Here is a 20,821-nt window from a genome sequence, read left to right as displayed (position 1 = left end):
TAAAAAAAAAACAAGATAGCTGGCTGGTGCTACAGACTAGTAGACTAGAGTGAACTGCAAAGGGTGAGTAAAGGCGGAGACTAGTTAGGGGCGAGGGTGTGGCTCAGTGAGAGAGCGCTTCCCTAGCAGATTGATCTTGGGTTCCATCCCCGGGACTACAAGAAATCAAAATAAAACAAAATCCCAGTTACGCCCAGACTAGTGAAATGGTATTGAGAATAAACAGAAGTAGACAAATCAAGGGCTTGATTTGGTTCGTTTTACAGGTAGACAATCAAATTTGATGCCTTTCTGAGTGAGGGAGAGTGAAGGATTTAAAGGTAGAGATGATGAGGTTTCTAGTTTTGGCTGCATCATGGAAAGGAAATAGAAGAAGGCATAGTAGTGCATATCTGTCATCCCAGCACTCTGGGAACTGAGACAGGAGGATCACAAGTTTGAGCTCAGCCTGGGCAACTTAGCAACTTCATGAGACCTGTGTCAGAATAAGAACTGAAAAGGACGGGGATGCAGTTCATTGTGAAGGCCCTGGGTTCAGTCCCCAGTACGAGACAGACAGCGACAGCAACAGCATGAACTCAGGGTGTAGCTCAAGGATCCTGGGTTCAATGTCCAACACTGCAAAAAAAAAAAAAAAGTGGAGTTGCAAAAATGATGAATTCAGTTTTAGATATATTTAGTATGGTTATGGAGTATCTAGATGAGTGTTCGTAATTGGAAATAGAGGTCTGAAGTTCAACTGAAAGATTAAAGCAGCCAGGTGTAGTGGTGCAGGCCTGTGATCCCAGTACTTGGGAGGCCGAGGCAGGAGGATCACTGTGAGTTCGAAGCCAGCCTGAATGACATAGTGAGACCTTGTCTCAAAAGAAAGAGAGGGAGAGAGATTAAGGGTGATGAATTAACAGTGTATAGTTGGTCAGTGAAATTTTAGGACTGATAAGATTTCCCAGGAAGATCATACAGGATCAGAAGAGAAGATAGATTCTCTGTAATGTGTAATTTTAAGGGACAAAGACAGGCAAAAAATTAGCAGAAGAAACATGGAAAGTGAGAAAAATGACAAAAGATAAAATACACTGTTTTTAAAAGTGTCTAGGGTTCGGGCATGGCCCAGCTAATGGAGTGCAGCTCAGTGTGGGTGTAGCCTGTTCAGCCTCTAGCACCCCCCCAGCACAGAGAGTGCTCTGAAGGCACTGGTCTTTGCAGGTCACATGCCTCTGACTCACATTGTTTTTGTTGTGGTGGTTGTTAATTTCACAATTCTTTAAAGACCCTGAAAACCAGGACTGGGGCTACAGCTCCATGGTAGGATGTTTGCCTCATGTGGCAAGGCCCTGGGTTCTTTTTTGTCTTGTTCTGTTTTGTGGTGTTTTTTGAGACAAGGTCGTTCTGTGTAGCCTAGGCTAGCCTCAAACTCCTGACTATCCTCCTGCCTCAGCCTCCAGAGTGCTGGGATTATAGGCCTGCACCACCATGCCCGGTTTAAGGCCCTGGGTTCAATCCCCAGCACCACCAAGAAAAAATGAGCCATTCTTGACTTTGTACACACCATCACATACAGACCATCATTTGTCAGACCCCTGCTGGCATCAGCTGACCTAAAGGATTAAGGAAGGAAAAGAGAGACATTTCGGTACCCACTGTGAGTGTTTAGGTGCATGTGGAAAATAGTGAGTAGCCCTGACTCCTCAGGGTGCACAGGGGATTGGCTCCAGACCCCTCAGATACAAAAATCTGTGGGTGGTCAAGGTCCTTACATAAAATGGCATAGTAGTTTGTGTCAGCTCATCCACTGTTCAGGTGTAAAACAGACTTTGCCAGATGCTGCGTAGAAACTTGAAAAGGCCAGTTTGCGCAGTTCAGGGTGGAGGTTTTAGCCTTAAAGCCGAGAGTTGGGAGGAATCTTGGAGGGGAACATCCCCTACAGTTACACCTCTGTCTCCTGGCAATCCTCAATCCTCTTTTGTTGTCTGATTTCTTTTTTTTAATGTTCAAAAGGAAGAGCTTCATTCATGCCTTACCTCTTAGACCTGAAATAAAAGGGGTTTATATTTATGTTCTCAAATGAAACGTTTCTAGAAATCATGTTTATTACACAATTCCTCTAGTAACCACAAGGAATATAATCTTATATGTAAACTAGAATTTTAGGATTATTTGAACCTTTGAGGTAATGTTAAGATTTTATTGATTGACTAGAATCAATCAGTATGCATAAAGTAGAGCAATAGGATATTTTTATAGAAAAACCCTTTTAAGGCAATAGAACTTAAAAGTAAAACCCTTAGTTGTAACCATTTTACCAGTTTATTTGCTGAAAGCAGAGTTCTTTGATAATTTGTCAAAATTCTCTAATGCCTCCTATTTGTTACAGCTTTTCCAGTTACTACTGTTTATTCTTTGTTGTAGTTGGGTTTTTTCTGGTACTGAGGATCAAACTTGGGATCTTGCACTTGGAAAGCAGGCGTTGGAACCACTGAGCTAAATCCCCAGCCTACTACTGTTCATTCTTTGGTTTTGTTTTTGGGGTTTTGTTGGGGTTTTTTTGGCACTGGGGGGATCAAACTCGGGACCTTGTGCTTTTGAGGCAGGGGACGAACCACTGAGCTAAATCCCCAGCTACTGTTCATTCTTATTCTACAGCACTGCAAGATCTTGAAGAATGTTTTATTTTTTAGTAGTTTAGTCTTAAATTGTATTGAATAGTTTGCATTGATTTTATTAGATTCTTTGAAAATTATTGGTGAATGGACAGCATGCATGTCATTGAGGGCTGTCTGGAATCTCTGAGGAGTGATTTAAGAGGTCTAGGGCCGGGGATTTAGCTCATTGGTTCTGGCGCCTGCCTCGCAAGCTGAGGACCCGAGTTCGATCCCTGGTACCAAAAAAAACACAAACAAACAAAAAAGAGGTCTGTTCCATTACTTATATATAACAAAAAATTAGTAATTCCAACATGTTGGCTTCTCAGCTCCTAAATGTGACACAATTTTATTGTCAAATCTAATATTGTGATTTTAGGCTACAAAAGCATCATCATGTATGCTTTGACTAATTTTTATTTATTATGAACATTTGAGCAGCTCACTAGGCTAGCCCTCCTCTGTGTTGGGTAAAAGTGCTTACTATATTTTCTACCACATAATTTGAGAGCAGCATATATTTTGCTAGTACTTTTTGTTTTTTCCCAGTACCAGGGATCAAACTTGGGACCTTGTATTTACGAGGCAGGCAGCGGTACCACTGAGCTAAATCCCTGGCCCTTTTGCTAGTATTTTTCAAATTGTCTGTTGCTATAAAATTTCAGACCCTAAGTCCTAAGGTATTCTGATTAAATTGATGAATACTGTTCCAGACCCTATTTTCTGCAATTCTAAAGAGAGAATAAAGGTTATGTTTGTCTTTGCTTTAAAAAAACAAAATAAAATAAAATGGCACAGTAGTTGCCTATAACCTGTGCAATCTTTCCACATACTTTAAATCATTTCTAGACTAATTATACCTGCTACCGTGTAAATGCTGTGGGGATATTTGTTATGCTGTCTTGCTTAGGTAATATTGACGAGGGAAAAGGTCTGAAATGCTCAGCACAGGTGCAGTGTTTTCTCGAATATTTTCAACCATTAATTGGTTGCATCCTTAAGAACAGAACCCAGGGATCTGGAAGACTGGCCCGCTGTATATAATATGAATAACACATGTGGGTTTTTTGTTTTGTTTTGTTTTGGTACCGGGGATCGAACTCAGGTCCTTGTGCTTGTGAGGCAGGTGGCAGAACCACTGAGCTAAATCCCCAACCCGACACGTGTTTTTTATATGAAACACATTACATATATATGCACACATGTTCATGTGTGGGCATTTAAATGTTTAAGAGATGATTTCTTCTAAGACGTCCCTCAAAGGTGAGTTGTTTCCCCCCAGGTGTATGTCCTGAAACTGAACAAAATGGAACTGTTACCCTTCCGTGCTGATGTGAGATTGGCCAGATTATAGAAATCCGCATCTCAATGTATCACATGAATGAGACCAAACAGGCTGTGGCATTCACAGACTGTTCTCATTTACCCATGGATCTCGACATGGATAAGCAAGGCGTCTTCATTCTCCTTGAAGAAGGTAAGAGTAGTAGATAAATAAGTACAGGGCTGGGGATGTGGCTCAGTGTGAAGGCCTTGGGTTCTAACCCCCATGCCATACGAAGAAGAAGAAGATGAAGAAGAGGAGGAAAGGAGGAAGAGGAAGAAAAAGTACTTACTTTTTATTTTCTTCTTGTCTTTGATGAAGGGACTAATCATCAATTTAGAAACTACTAAATATAGTCTAAAGTCACACAATTACTTTCTCTTTAATAATTTTATTCTGTCAACTTCCTTGAAGAAGGTATTGTTCTATTTAATTTATAAATGCAGAAAGAAAGGCACAGAAATTGAATAATGTGGCTGGATAATACTAGGTTTCAGCTCCTAGCAAAATTTGTTTCCAGACTCAAGCTTTTTTCTTCTTTTATTCTTTTCTGCACTGGGGAATCATCCCAGGGTCTTTTATTTGAACCTTTGAGGTAATGTTAAAACCAGTCAGTTGATTTTATTGATTGCCTGCTAAAGAAGCATTCTACCACTAAGCTATATCCTCAGTACTTTAAAATAAAATTTTAAGGGCCAAGGATTCAGCTCAGTGATTCCACTGCCTGTCTTGCAAGCACAAGGTCCCGAATTCAATCCCCCGTGCCAAAAAAAAAAAATTTTTTTTTTAAAGTTTTCAGACACAGTCTTGCTAAATTGTACAGGCTGGCCTCAAACTCATGAACCAGAGTAGCTGGGATTATGGGCATGCACCACCACATTTCCTTCTTTCTTTAAAATATATCATATTTCTTTCTAAGAGGAGAATAGTGCCACTTAATGTCCATGATATATAATTTATTCAAAAAATAAGAACTATCTTTTTACTAATGAAAATATAATGATAATTTATTCATAAAAGTCAACCCCCTAAGCCAGGTATGGTGGTGCACACCTGTAGTCCCAGCATTCTGGGGACTGAGGCAGGAGGACTGCAAGTTTGAGCCCAGCCTAGGAAGCTTAGCAAGACCTTGTCTCAAAATAAAAAGTCACAAAACGGCTTGAGGGTGTAGCTCAGTGCAGAGGCCCTAGGCTCGATACCCAGTACTGGAGGAAAAAATCTTCCATTTGTGTAGCTTAATTTTCTTGAGAACTGACTATGCAGCTCCTTACTGAAGCCATGCTTTTGGTTTGAAGGTATGCAAAGACCTGGACGGATGCACTGCACCAGTGTGCACATAGTGGCCAGGTCTCCAGGGCACACCCTGGTGACCGTGCAACTGAGTGACCATGAGGAGCACCTGCAGAGCAGTGCCACGTTCGCTGCATATGAACCCCTACAGGTGGGAGCTGCCGTTGCAGCATTGCCGCTTCTTGTGAGCCAGCTGTGTGCACCTAGCAGTACCCAGCCACCTATGGCCTCTGCCCAGGGTCCCTGATAACTGTGTCCCCCGACTGACTGACTTACTTGTGTAGTATTTAGTTGCTAGGGACTGAACCTGTGGCATTACGAATTCAAGGCGAGCACTCTACCACTGAGCTATATCCACAGCCCCACCATTTTGATTTTTGTTGTTGTTGTTGTTTGTTTTTGGGTTTTTTGAGACAGGGTCTCACTATATAGTTTAAGATGACCTTGAATTCACTGTGTAGCCCTGGCTGGCCTCAACTCTGTGACGATCCTGCCTCAGCCTCCCGAGTGCTGGGATTACAGGTATGCCACACCACACTCAGCTACTATTTTGTTTTTAGACCTAAAGTCTCTCATAAAAGCTGAGTTTCAAGGAGTGTCCCTCATGCTTCCTGAATTAAGAAATTCAGGAACATTACTAAGTTTTAGCTATTCCTCCCTTTCTTCTTCTCTTCCTTCTTCCTCCTCCTCTTTTTCCTCTCCTCTCTTCCTCTTCCTCCTCTTTCTCTTCATCTTCTTTATCTTCTTATTCTTGTGGCACTTGGGTTTGAACCCAAGGCCTTCTCTTATTTATTTTTATTTTGAGACAGAGTCTCGTTATGTCACTAAATTCCCAGCACAGACTCAAACTTGAGATCCTCCTGCCTCAGCCTCCCGAGTGCTGGGATCACAGGCATGTGGCACCATGCCCAGCTCTTTTCTTTTTCACTGAGGTATAAAATATATGCAATTATGTATAAAGCACCCTAATCTTAAGTGCGATTTGGATTTTACATAAGTATATATCTCTAGAAACAGGAAGATATTGAATATTAGCATACTGCCTCTTAAAGAACCCTGAAAGATGACTTTCTGTCCTACGAAGGGAGGTCAGTTGTCTTTTACCCTACCTATGTTCTTATGGATTTTTCAGTAGAGTAGCCTTTATTTTTAGACCTAAGGATTGGTTCATGATAATGAGACAGTGTGACAAGTGGTTCAGAATAAAAGTAGATAGAGTTTGGCCTACTCTACATATTTGATTCTATCAGGAGCTAAAACTGATGTTTACAAGTTCTTGTTAGATACTGACAAATCCAGACTCAGTGACTCTGGGGATAAGGGATAAATTAGCACTCTTGAGAGAAGTGAGAAAAGTTACTAAGTTTTTAAGCTCTGGGGTATAGTTTATAAGGAAACTGGGTGTGTGGTGTATGGCTGTAATCCCAGCACTCGGGAGGCTGAGGTAGGATCACTGGGAGTTCGAGGCCAGCCTGGGCTGCATAGTGAGTTCAGGGCCAGCCTGAGGTACATAGCAAGATCTTGTCTCAAAAAAAACCCCAATAAACAAACAAACAAACATAGGGTTCAAGCTGGGTGTAGTGGCACATGGCGTGTAATTCCAGAATTTGGGAGGCTGAAGTAAGAGGATCACCGTAGCTTAAACTACGTAGCAAGACTCTGTCTCAAAAAAACATAAATAAATACAAAATATAGGGTCCAAATGTCTTATTGGTTTCCTAGTGGATGAAGTATTCTGTTTGCCAGGTTAAGTAAAACTGCCTGGCTGTAGCTCATTGTGGTTTCATTAGGTTGGTTGGTTATTTATTTATTTATTTATTTGGTACTGAAAGGGCTGGGATGTAGCTCAGTGGTAGAGCACTTGCCTGGCACGTGCAGCGCCCTTGGTCCAATTTTCAGCACCACAGAAAAAAAAAAGGTGGTACTGAAGATTGAAACCAGCTGGGGATGTGGCTCAGTGGTGCTGCTGCCTGCCTCGCAAGCGCAAGCTTCCAAGTTCAATCCCCGGTACAAAAAAAAAAAAAAAGGATTGAAACCAAAGGCCTTTTCACTGAGCCACATCCCCACACCTTTTTTGTTTTGAGACAGGGTCTCCCTAAATTGCCCAGATTGGCCTTGAACTCGTCGGCCTCCTGCCTCAGCCCTCCAGACTGTGGGGTTTCAGGCTGCACCACCATGCCCATTTTCTCTTACTTTTATCCTTAGTCTTATTTCATATTTACTGAGTGACTAAAAGTCAGATCTCCCCTGAATGTAAAACATACTTAAAGGAAAGGATGATTTCCCTTTTCTACCTAATAATTTAGTCAGACATCTTTCCCTTTACCTGCTTTAAAAAAACATGTAAAATTATGTGTCTTGGGGCTGAGGGTGTAGCTCAGAGGGAGAGCACTTGCTCAGTACTCCAAAATCAAAATTGGAAGGAAAAAATGTTGGACAATACATCTAAGAAGGAATAACTTCTATTGGGAGACCTTCCATGAAACCTTTCCTCGGTTCATTTTTTCTGCTTATTTCTTATGTAAAAGGGTTATATAGCACTCTGAATTGTATCTTTTTTTTTTTTGGTACCAGGGATCGAACTCAGGACCTTGCACTTTTGAGGAAGGCAATGGCACCACTGAGCTAAATCCCTAACCCTTCTGTATTGTATCTTCTTTTAGTACTTGTACTCTTTTTTTTTTTTTTTTGGTGGTACTGGAAATTTTGTTTTTGTTTTTTGGCTTTGTTTTTGAGACAGGGTCTCACTTTGTAGTTCAGGCTGTCCTTGAACTCACTATGTAGCCCAGGCTGGCCTTGAACTTGAAGCGGTCCTCCTGCCTCAGCCTCCTGAGTACTGGGATCACAGGTGTGCACCACCATGCCCAGCTGGTACTGGGAATTGAACCCAGGCACTTCCCACTGAACTATGTTCCAGTATAGATAGATAGATAGGCAGACAGACAGATAGATAGATAGATGGATGGATGAATGCATATAAATATATAAATATTTGTAGGGAATCTATATAGATATCAATCTCACTATGTAGCACAGGCTGGCCTTGAACTTACAGCAGTCCTTCTGCCCTAGCCTCCTGAGTGCTATGATTACAGACCTGTGCTACCATGCCCAATTAATTTTTTTTATTTTGAAATAGGATCTCACTAAATTGTCCAAACTGGCCTAGAACTTACGATCCTCCTGCTTCAGCCTCCTGAGTAGCTGGGATTACAGGCTTATCCTGCCATGCCTAGTTTATGCAATTATTTAGACAATATCTTTTAGTGCATCGCATTGTACTAAATCCTGCTGAGGAAGAGAAATCCTGTAAAAAATAATGTAGCCATGCATATAGCTGGGATAGTGGCACACACCTATAATCCCAGCACTAAGGAGGCTGAGACGAGGATCACCAAGTTCAAAGCAAGTTTGACCCTCTCTCAAAAAGTAAAAGGAGGGCTAGGGATTTAGCTCAGTAGTTCTCCGGCCTGCCTCGCAAGCACAAGGATCCGAGTTCAATCCCCAGTACCAAAAAAATAAAAAATAAAAGGAGCTGGGCTGGGGATTTAGCCCAGTGGTGCCGTTGCCTGCCTCACAAGCACAAGGTCCTGAGTTTGATCCCTGGTACCACAAAAAAAAAAAAAAAAAAAAAAAAAGGAAAAGGAGCTAGGAATGTAGCTCAGTGACAGTGCTTATTTAGCATGGGTGAGCCCCTGTTCAATTCCCACTATCACACATACACACCAGAAAAAGATAATTCTCTTAAATAGTTTATGTAATGAACAGCAGAGTAAATAGTGGAGGATAAAGAAATGGTTATGGTTTGGAAAGACTGGAACCAAATTAACAGATTAGGTAACACATCAATTAGACTTGAATGATCGTAGGATCTACCTTAGTACAGCGTTTGAGAAGTATTCCAAGAGAGGACCATTGCATACATGTCTCTTAATCATTTTCAGCATATTCAGATAACTAGCTTTTCACCAGGCATGCTGGTACATGCCTGTAATCCCAGGATTTGAGGCTGAGGCGGGAGGATCACTATGAGTTCCTGGCCAGCCTGGACTACATAGTGAAGCCCTGTCTCAAAAAACAAAAAACCCAGGGCTGGGGATTTAGCTCAGTGGTTCCGGCACCTGCTTCGCAAGCTCAAGGACCAGAGTTCAATCCCTAGTACCAAAAAAAAAGAAAAAATTAAAACAAAAAACAAAAAACCCTACACAAAAACTTCTTCACCCTAAAAAACCATTGAGTCAACCATCCTGTAGATACATAGTCCTAACCTACCCTGGAGATTGAGGCAGGAGGATCCCAACCCAGCAGCTCAAGACCAGCCTGGGCAGTGTAGTGGTACCCTGGGTCCAGACGAAGGAAGTACAAACAGCTGTCACATTCCCCATCGTCAGGGGTTGATCTCTTTCTCTAACGTCCTCAGGCCCTCATCCCCGCGGAGGTGGCGTTGGTGACGTGGCGCTCTGTGAAGGAGATGGTGTTTGAAGGAGGCCCGCGCCCGTGGGTCTTGGAGCCCTCCTGATTTTTTCTGGAGCTGAGCACAGAGAAGAGAGAGAAGATTGAAATAACGGAAGTCCGGCTGCCAGCCAAGAGGAAACAGAACCAGGACATACACCGAGTCCTGTGCTTGGATTTAGGGGAACAAGCAGGACAGTGGTCTTTTTTTAACATTTCTTTTAGTATAATGACACTCCAATGCTTTTGCACCTGCAGTCACGCCTTTCCAGGTTCCAATGGATTAGTTTACGAATTAGATAGGAAAATTATAAGTACTGACTGAAGGATTTAAACAGTATTGCTGTTCTTTACATGTACCCAGTAGTTTCAGTTTGCTTATCTGAGAATTCTAACAGTACACTAACTAAATAATTTGAGATCATTTTGCAGTGATGAGCTTATTTCATATTATTTTCAGTCATTTTATCACTATCATTCATTTCCTTATTGTCTACACTAGAGTATATTTGGTTTCCTATTTTCAAAGAATTCTAAAAAGAAAAACTTTAGAGTGTCTTCTATGGTTAGTAATTTTGAAGAACCAGTTAGATCTACATTGATGATAGGAATAAGTATTTTACCCTGTATCAGTTGCATTAGCTTTCTTTTTAGAGGTAATGATGGACTTGTATAGTTCCTGTTCACACCTATGCCCTCCCTCAGTTTATCAAAACTGGTAACAAATGAGTTGAGGGGTGCGCCCCTGTAATCTCAGCACTTGGGAGGCTGAGGCAGGAGGATCACCGCAAATCTGAGGCAGCCTGGGCGGGCTACATAGTGAGTTCAAGGCCAGCCTGAACTACATAGCAAGACCCTGTCTCAAAAAAAAAAATGTTCAGAGGGATTTTCTATAGTGGAATTTAAACAATTCCGACACAGACCAGCATGACTGACATTAAATGTCTCTATCAGCAGTTACCTCTTGCTCTGGTCTTTCTTTAAAGGTTCTCACATTCCGAATTGGAAATCACCCAGGTGTTCTGAACCCTAGCCCAGCTGTGGAGGCCGTGCAGGTGCGTCTTGTGTGTGCCCACCCTGCCAGTGTGTCGGTGACACCAGTGTACACAGTGCCAGCTGGCATCCAGCTGTGTCCTCTGCTGCAGCACAGTGCGCAACTGGTAGGTACAGGGTAGACAGCAGCTCCCTTGACGTTGCTGTCCTTCATGTTTTAGGGACAGGGATCTGGGCTGTGGCCCTTGTCTCCTTAAAGTGAAGGGAACTGTTTCATTTACTTATCCCCTGGCAGTGTCTGAGTTACAACTGGCCACACTTGGTGACATGACCTCACTTACTGTACTGGAATACATACATAGCTTGTGATTATGGCAACAGACAGTTGACATCTCTCTATGTAGCCTCCACATAGCTTTGCTGATACCCTTTCCTACTAAACCTTTTCTTTTTTTGAGAGAGATTGTCTCCCTGTGTAGTCCAGGTCAGCCCTAACTGTGTGCCCAGGCTGTCCTCAAGTTTTTGGTCCTCCTGCCTGCATGCTGTGGTTACACGCGTGTACCACCATGCCTAGCTCCTACTACATCTCTTATTATCATTATTAATAAGTAATAAAATTCACCTCTATTCTAAATCTTCTGTGAAGAATAGTGATAAGCCATAACATAGCTATTAAGTAAGTAACAGGGACTGAGGAGTAAATGAGTTGTCTAACATAGAAACTAGAACAAGAGACTATACAATAAACTTAAGAGAACAGAAGGCATTCTTTACCCTGTGCAGAATCCAACAGTAAATTTTCCCCATTTTACAGATGAGGAAATTGGGGCTCCTAGAAGTTGAGTAATTTTCCCAAAGTCATCAGCCGGATAATAGTGCATTCTTCTGTCTCACTCCAAAACAGGCTGACTTTAGGCTATATTGCCTCTTCTTGTAAAAGAACAAAATGAGATATTACAGGATAGAAACACTTCCTTTTTTTTCAGAATCAAATTCTATGTTAATGTTATTACTTGCAGTTTAGGAATGATTCAGTTTTTGTTGTTCATTTTTGTTTTCTTGTCTTGAGACGAGGTCTTACTGTATAGGTTATTTAAGCTGGGCTGGGGATTTAGCTCAGTGGCCTGCCTCACAAGCGCAAGGTCATGAGTTCAATCCCCGGTACCAAAAAAAAAAGAATTTTAATTTCCATATGTAGGCTGGCCTTGAACTCTCTATGGTCTCAAAATCATCATCTTCCTGCCTCAGCTGCTCAGTGCTAGGATTACAGATGTACACCACCACTCCAGGCGATGAATGATCTGCTTTCTGGTTTGTTTTTTTTTGTACTCAGGACCTTGCACTTTCAAGGCAGGCGCTGTGCCACTGAGCTGAATCCTCGGCCCTGAATGTTCACTTTTTAAAAACACACTCACGGGGCCAGGGATTTAGCTCAGTGGTTCCGCTGCCTGCTGCCCAAACACAAGGACCCGAGTTCGATCCCCAGTACCAAAAAAAAGACCACATAAAAATGCACTCATGGAGCCAGGCATGATGGTGCGCACCTGAAATCCCAGCACTCAGAAGGCTGAAGCAGGAGGATCACTGTGAGTTCGAGGCTAGCCTGGGCTACATAGTGAGTTCAAGTTCAGCCTGAACTACATAGCAAGACGCTGGCTCAAAAGAGAAAAAAAAAATTCATGGGCTGGGGGTGTAGCTCAGTTGTAGAGCGCTTGGCTGGCATGTACAAGGCTCTGGATTTGATCTCTAGTGTCGCAAAAACAAGCAAATAAATAAAAAGTAGAAACCACTCAAAGTGGAGAAGAAAAAAGTTAGCTCCATAATACATTCAGTGTCATTCCATTATCATTCAGCGTCATTTTCTTTTGTTTGTTTGTTTGTTTTTTGATACCAGGGATTGAACTTGGGACCTTCAGCTTGCAACACAGGCGGCAGTACCACTGAGCTAAATCCCCGGCAGTGTCATTTTCTTTTGAAATAATTCAAATTTATAGGAAAGTTGCAAATAAAAATACAATTTTTTTCTCTTGTTTTGTGTTTACCCCAGGTTTTTTTTAAAACGATTTTTAGCTGATGTTCACAAAGAGAATGAGTAATTAAGCTGTGCCCTTAATGAAAGGAAATCCTATCTAAGAAAGTACATTTCTTTATAGAGCTGTGTCATATCATCCCTTGGGCCCTCTGCTGGAAAAGTAGAATCAAGTCTGAAATACTGTCTTTTTTGGGGGGAGGGGGTACCAGGGATCGAACTCGGGTCCTTGTGCTTGCTTGCGCAGCAGGCGGCAAAACCACAGAGCTACATCCCCGGCCCAATACTGCTTTTTAATTGTATCCTCTAGTATTATAGATGTAGGACAGTACTGTATCATACCTCTGTGAATGTAAAATATCTTATACCTGCTTTATGATATGTAGCAGTGGCTGTGCTTTATCAGAGCTGGTTTTAATGGTGTTACTCTGGAATGTTTTCTTTCTAGATGATGATTAAGAAGCTAATAAAAAAAATGGTGCCAGGTACCACAAAAGTAACAAAACTCTGCTGTTTTCTGGGTATTTTTCTTTTCTTTCTTTCTTTTTCTCTTTTTTTAATGGAGTGTGCTGGATATCTCTATAATTTTGTTCAGATGACTGCAGAAGCTGGAAAAGCTGTTGTTGATATTGATGTATAACATACTGCTATTATTGGTCTTTTATATAAATAAAAAATATATATATGTACATATAATTTGAATTTTTGGAAACTTTAACTGTGCTGTCAACTTTGGAAAAAGTTATCCCAGTTTACTGTATTGAGTTGTCATTGTACAGAAATTAACAGCCATATTGGTCTAGAAACATTCAACTTAATTTTTTTTCCATTTGTACAGGGGTAACGTACTGCATTAAGTATGTAAGGTCTTGTCTACATGAGTTTGATTACAGAAACTAATAAAGTATTCTCTAAATCATGAAAAAAATACAACTTTTACCCTGTGAGACATTTGAGAATTTCAGACATGATTCTCCACCACCCCATTCACATGCTTCAGCATGTTTCCTTTTTTCTTTTTTTTTTGCCTGTTAACATTTTTATTTTTTTCAAGATAACAGGAATTGTATACAAATGACAGTAGACCCTTGCCTCTTTCTTTCTTTCTTTTAAATTTTTTTGGTACTGGGGATTGAACTCAGGACCTTGTGCTTGCGAGGCAGGCTGCGGCACTGCTGAGCTAAATCCCCGGCCCTCTTTATTTTTTTTTAATCTAAATAAAAGGATGAATTCTCAAGGAAAATGAAAAAGCTATGTACATAAGGGACTATATCTTGCTTCATTGTCTGCTTGGAACCAGTAGTTGTGTTGCTGTCATAGAATCAGGAAATAGGTTGTGGTAAGTTGAAAGAGGTACATACACTGCTGTTATTATTTTACCAGCAAACCACCTGCCATGCAATGCTTTGACAGCAGCAATAGCTGCAGCAGTTCACGTACACATTGCCCTGAGCAGAATTCTTGTCAACATAAATATGAATAACTCCTCCACACTTATTACATTCTTCAATCACATCATCCTTAATCTCTGTGTCCCATCCAACTTCTTCTTCTGTTTGAGGATTAAATATGTTAGAGAGTTGGAAACACTGTGTTGCAAGGGGTTGCACAGAGGCAGCTGCAGCTAAAGCTGAAGCTTCAGTATGTTGGGAAAGTTGTGTTTGCAAATCTATAACAAAAGAGAATTCTGTCACAGCGCCAAATGCCAAAGAGCCACTCATTTGTAAAGCTTGTTGTGCAGCTGGTGGAATCTGCAAACCAGTACCTTCCGCAAATCTAGCCATTAATTGGGAGATGACCAGTGGTTCCCAAGTCGGTTCCAGTCCTTTCCAGTTCATCACTGTCCAAAAATGAACTAGCACTGGAAGCATCTGTACGTTCAGCAACATGACCAACTTTCATTGGCATTCCTGCTAGTTCAAATCCAGTAAGCTGTTCCAAAGCCTTCTTGGCATGTTCTGAGTCAGAAAATGTAATGAATCCCTATCCCTTAGATCAACCTGTTTCACTGTCATCATGAGCTGGATACTTTCGATCCTTCCCAAAGGCTCAAATATCCCCCGAACCATATCTTCAGTTATGTTAAAGTGCAGTGAGCCCACATAAAGCCTCATAGGTCCAGCACTTACCTTTTGTAAATTGTTTGCCATTGCTACAGCTCTGTTTTTTTCTGCCTGTGATGCTTGTACTATGATTGGCTCTCCTAAAACCGGTTGGCCAGTTAATCCTATTGCTAGAGCCACTGAACTAACATCAGCAAACTCCACATAAGCAATTCCTTTGGAACGTCTTGAATTTTTATCAGAAATTATCCTTACATCTCGAACCTTTCCTACTGTAGAGAGAAACTCTTCCAAATCTCTTGGTTGAATTCTTGCTGCCAGCTGCATACAGAAAACTGTCCTTGCATCTCTTTCCTCTGTAGTTAGATTATCAATAGGTTCCCTCACAGGGCTCTTGTCTTTTCTGAATGGACTTTTGCTTTGTAAATGTCATCTGCTTAATTTGATGCTATGAGGCAACCCTGTCTTTCTTCAGATGGCACTGTTAAATTTTGGTCCGGAGTAGGGACTTCTGTAGTGGCCTCGGAATCTGCAATCTTGACTTCTTGAACGGCTCTGTCGCCTTTCTTTGCTTCTACTTTGCTTTCGTTCACAGGTTTTGCTCTTTTTCCTTCCTCTATCTCTACTTTCCTTACTATTGCTTCTCTTTCGTTCGTGACTTTGACTTCTGTTCTTGCTTTTCTTACTCTTTTTGCTACATTCTTCATGGCCCTTAGCACTGCTCAGCTTGTTCTAATCCTTATGTTTGACAGTTTGCTGGAATCACAGGTGAATTCATGGGAGTAGAGGTGAGATATCATTAGGCAAGTCTTCTTGTTTGGAATCTTTTTTTTTTTTCTGTGGTACTGAGGATCAAACTCAGGACCTTGAGCTTGCAAGGCAGTCAGCAGCACCACTGAGCTAAATCCCCAGCCAAGGCAAGTCTTGTAAGGGGCCTCAAGCATTGTTTCAATATCAGTATCATCTGCCATTTTCTCTAAACACCTGTGCAGGCTTTCAGATGCCTGTAGTGCTCGTATTCAGAAAGTCATCCTTTTTTCTTGATATATGATTCATAAAGCCCACTCCTTTAGTGTGTAAGTCAGTTATATAACAATCACATTAACTCCAGATCATTTTCCTTTTCCCAGAAAGAAATGAAACTTCATGCCCATTAGCAGTTACTCCGTTTCTTCCTCTTCCTGCCAGCCACTAATCTACTTTCTGTTTATTTGATTTTTCTTTTTTCTTTTTTTTGTGGTACTGGGGATCGAACTCAGGACCTTGTTCTTGCGAGTCAGGCAGTGGAACCACTGAGCTAAATCTCCGCCCCTGTTTGTTTTTAATAAGTTTTAATTTTTATTAATACATGTCTGTTTTGTTTTTTGAGGCTGGGTCTCACTATGTAGCCCAGGCTGACCATGAATTCCCTAAGAGGCCCGGGCTGGCCTCCAATCCATAATCCTCTTGTCTCAGCCTCTTGAGAGCGAGAATTACAAACTGTGCCAACAAATCCAGCTCTCTCATCTACTGTCTATCTCTGGATTTTCCCATTAAAACAGTTTATATAAATCCCACAATACATGTCCTTTGTGCCTACTGCTTTCATTTAGTAGGTGTTCAAGGTTCACCCACTTTATAGCATGTACCAATTCTGTATTTTTTTTTAGCTTGAATAATATTTCATTGCATACTACATGTTGTTTATCTCTTCCTCTGTAGTTGGTGGATATGTGCCTTCTGGGAACATTATTTTTTTGGAGTCAGGTTCTCACTGTGGAGCCCAGGATAATCTCAAACATGCAGTGATCCTCCCCTATCAGTCTCCTGAATGCTGGGATTATAGGCACAGTGGCTCCATGAGCATTTATATACAAGTTTTTGCGAGAACATGTTTTAATTTCTCAAGTAAATAGGAATAGAATTGCTGGATCCTATATTGTTTGTTGGTCTTTCAAAGAACCACCAACTGTTTTCCAAAGTAGCTGCATTTACATTTTCACAAGCAAGGTTTGAGGGTTCAGTTGTTCCATATCTTTGCTGACACTTATTTTTTGTTTTTGTTTTGGTACTAGGAATCAGCTTGGGACCTTGTGCTTTTGAGGCAGGTGGCGGAACCACTGAGCTAAATCCCGGCCCTATTATTTGTTGTTTTGATTCCAGCCTTGTGTGGAGATAAAGTGGCATTTCATTATGATTTTTATTTCCATTTCCCAATGATTAACAGTGTGCAAAAAACAAAACAAAAACAATGTGCATCTCTTCATGTGCTTATCAGCCACTTGTGTATCTTCTTTGGAGAAATGTCTGTTCAGATCTTTTGCCCATTTCTTAATTGACCTGTTTTTTGTTTTTTGTTTTTTTTATTCAGTTGTAAGAGTTCTTCATATATTCTTTTTTTTAAGACACGGTCTCACTATGTATTCCAGGCTGGCGTAGAACTTGTTATGTAACCCAGGCTAGCCTGAAACTCAGGATCCTCCCGCCTCAGTCCCCTGAGTGCTGGGATTACAGTGTGTGCCACCATGCCCAGATTCATTTCATATATTCTAGACACAAGTCTGTTTTCTGACTTGATTTATAAAACTTCTATCTTGTGCGTTGTCTCTCATTCTTTTTTTTTTTTTTTTGGTACTGGGGATCGAACTCGGGACCTTGCACTTGTGAGGCAGGCACCAGAACCACTGAGCTAAATCCCAGGCCCGAGTCTGTCATTCTTTTGATGACATGGAACCACAAGAGTTTTAAATTTTGATTATGTCTAATTAATTGATTTTTCTTGCTGCTGCTTGTACTTTTGGTATCTAAGAAGCTGGACACAAAGATTTATGACTGATTTCTTCTGAGTTTTTAATATATATTTGTTGGCATATGTTTCCAGTGGCCAGTAACTACTGTCATCTTGGAGAATTGGTCCTACCTTACACATATTGCATTGTAGTCATTATTGCTTCCCCTCTGCCTCTCCACCCGCCCTTCTTCCCCCATCCCAGATTCTCTTCCCATTTTCACAAAGCCTGCCTCCTTGTTTCCTATCATCCCTCTTCTATTTTGCTCTTTAAATTATTTAAAAATATGGAGCACTTCACGAGTTTGCATGTCATCCGTGTGCAGGGGCCATGCTAAAGTCTCTGTAATTGTTCCAGTTTTAGTACCTGTGCTGGGGCAACACACACTGTTTTATACATTTTACAGCTCTTACATATAAGGCCTCTGATATATTTTGAATTCTTTTCTTTTTTTCTGCCTGTACTAGGAAATGAGCCCAGGGACTTTGCCCTGGGCTACATAGCCAGCCCTTTAATTTTTTTTTTTTTTTTTGAGACAAGGCCTTACTAAGTCTCGAAATTGCCCAGGCTGCCCTTGAACTCCCATCCTCCTGCCTCAGCCTCTCCTCCCCCCAGTAGCTGAAGTCACTGGTGAATGCTACCATCCCCAACTTCAACTCTCCGTTTTCCTTTTCCTTTTCTTTCTTTTTTATTTTTGGTACTGGGGATCGAACTCGGGACCTTAGGCTTGCGCAGCTGGCGGCGGAACCACTGAGCTAAATCCCCGGCCCTTCCTTTTCTTTTTCTACACTTGATCTTAGCCAAAAGGCCGAGAAGCAATTCCTTTTCTTTTTCTGCTATGAATAAGAGACTGTACACTTTGTTATATTTGTTCACTTTCTTATTGCTAATTATTGAATAGAATAAACTGGGTAGCTTTATAAAGAAAAGAGATGCTGCCCATAGGCATCATGGCAAATTTTAAGAGAACGCACATTATAGGGGTGTGTGATGCCCACCTTTATTTTTTAGGACTATTTCTATTGATGAATTATTAATTTTAATTTTATGAATTATATTAACAATTCTGTGCTTAACAGAAAATATCAGTAAAATAAAATACTAAATTTTTTTTTTTTTGGTACCGGGGATCTAACTCAGGACCTTGCACTTGTGAGGCAGGTGCGGTGCCACTGAGCTAAATCCCTGGCCCTAAATTATTAACATGTAATGAGTGTAGAATAAACATCAACGTTTTCTATAACACTTTGTTTGCTTACTAAATCTAGAAAATAACACCAGAAATAAATTCCTATGTAAACTACAATGAAAATACAAATAAAACTCTACCACAAAAATAATCTTTACTTCAATCATCACACCTAATGGAGTTTTCACACATGCAAACCCCATGTTCCATTCACAAGTTTTGCTTAATAACACATGCATTGCTTTCCGATCTTCTCTGGCCAGATGCACTTGACGTCTTGCTAGTCTTCCAGTTTCCTTGGGAGGCTCTTGTGTCTGCCCAACAGGTTGCTCCACACTCTTTTGAGGAGTTCTTCCGGCAGGTACATACTGTTCTTCTTTTGTGATCAATCATTTATCAATTCTAATCCAAATCCTCTAAGAAAATTTCTCCATAATTTTTTTTTTTTGCAGTACCCAGGATCAAACTCAGGACCTTGTGCTTGTGAGGCAAGCATGGTGCCACTGAGCTAAATCCCTGGCCCTCTCCATAATATTTTGTGCTTGTTATTTTCTTTTGGTTTTTTGGGAGGGAGTGGGGTTTGCTACCAGGGATCGAACTCAGGACCTTGTGCTTGAGAACAGGCAGCAGTACCACTGAGCTAAATTCCTGACCCATTTTGTTTGTTTTTTTTATTTAATGAATTTTGTTTTATCCCAATCCCCCTCCTGTCCCTATGTACAAAATCTTTTCTTTGTTTTTATTGTTGTTGCTGTTATTTTTGAGACAAGATCTTGCTGTGCAGCTCAGGCTGGCCTCAAATTCATGGCAGTCCTCCTGCCTCAGCCTCTCAGTGCTGGAATTACAGGCATGCGCCATGGCTGGCTTCATGGTGTAATGTTGACAGTATGGATACTACTCTTTTTTCTTCCCCATATAGGACACCAACGTTATGTCTTTCTGAAATCCAAAGATTGCACTGTACATTTCTCTGTTGTGAACTTGCAGCATTTTTCAGGAATCTCTGCTTTGCTGTTACAAATAGTTCCTGTGCTGGTCAACTGGTGTTCTTTTATTTTTTTGGTACCAGGGATTGAACTTGGGACCTTGCGCTTGTGAGGCAGGCAGTGCCCCGGCTCAGCTGGTGTTCTTTTAGCAAATGTAACATCAGTGGGTAACTAGGGAACCAACTGTTGAGTGTGACATTTGGGTTACTTTTTGAAATAGGTACAACAAAGTCATATGGTTTATTACTACACAAAGACTTGGTGGCTGAGTTCCAGGATAAATTTCTAAATTCCAGGTGTAAAATGTCTTTGCATTTACCAGGGCATATTTTTTTGTATCATATTTGGAAGGTTTACTTGGCATATATTGCCAAAATCTTCAACAACTACGAAATGATGCAAGTTGTTTGTCAATTGTCATGTGTTCAGACGGTGTATAAATTTCCAACCTTGAATCCCAGTGCTGGCTTTTCATCCAATAGGTTTCACCCCTGGCAAGAACCTAATCACATTTTCCGAACTAGTTCTAACATCGGATCTTTCAGGTGTACATAACCATTTTGTAGCATTTTGACCTCTCAAATATTTACTTACATTACTGTTTTCTTCCTCATCTGAATCAGGGTCCTCATTCTGCACTTCTCTATCTGTCATTCTTGCTAACTTCTTTGGCTCAAAATGATCCAAGTCATCATCGGGAGCTGAGTCACCTGATGACTCACTTTCCACCTCCTCCCAAAGTTGTAAAAGCAGATTCTCATGTGACATTGTACTGAATTGGGCTAATTAATTCTATAAGAAAAATCAAAAGAAAACATTTAATTTAAAAAGTTATAAATACACAAAAAAGTAACAGTGCATAATGTGGGTAAAGTCACCCGTTTATGCTTGACTGGTGTGCAGACCTTGCCCTTTGTCTGCCAAGCGGGGAGCTCAGAGACGGCTCCCTGTATCACCAGCTCAGTCTCTGAGGCTCTCGGCCGGCTGCCTTTACGCTGAAGCATCTGCTTTCACTGGAGACGTACGGCGTAGGCATCTGGGGAGTCGAGGCTCATTTTCACGATGGGGATTCAGTTTCTGCACAT

The 20,821-nt window shown here is 41.1% G+C and overlaps 1 protein-coding gene, 1 non-coding gene and 1 pseudogene across 2 annotated transcripts in view; 1 reads left to right on the top strand and 2 right to left on the bottom strand.

The window, feature by feature from the left end:
- Nup210l (nucleoporin 210 like) overlaps positions 1–20,821 on the top strand; it is a 93,077-nt gene that overhangs the window by 31,571 nt on the left and 40,685 nt on the right. Inside the window, 5 exon segments of the mRNA XM_087203444.1 lie at positions 3,925–3,973; positions 3,976–4,119; positions 5,262–5,407; positions 9,677–9,898; positions 10,695–10,868. Coding sequence (XP_087059570.1) covers positions 3,925–3,973; positions 3,976–4,119; positions 5,262–5,407; positions 9,677–9,898; positions 10,695–10,868 — 735 coding nt within the window.
- On the bottom strand, positions 13,985–15,294 carry LOC106008377 (RNA-binding protein 39 pseudogene; annotated as a pseudogene).
- LOC147820803 (U6 spliceosomal RNA) lies at positions 17,842–17,944 on the bottom strand. The gene has a single exon (XR_015448240.1). It is a non-coding gene; the product is annotated as a U6 spliceosomal RNA (small nuclear RNA).

The sequence above is a fragment of the Heterocephalus glaber genome, unplaced genomic scaffold (assembly GCF_053883595.1).
Source record: "Heterocephalus glaber isolate CG9 unplaced genomic scaffold, H.glaber_assembly_v1.0 deba00001795, whole genome shotgun sequence".
Classification (NCBI taxonomy): domain Eukaryota; kingdom Metazoa; phylum Chordata; class Mammalia; order Rodentia; family Bathyergidae; genus Heterocephalus; species Heterocephalus glaber.
Note: the sequence above shows the minus strand (reverse complement) of the source record. Positions and strands in the feature narration are given on the sequence as shown.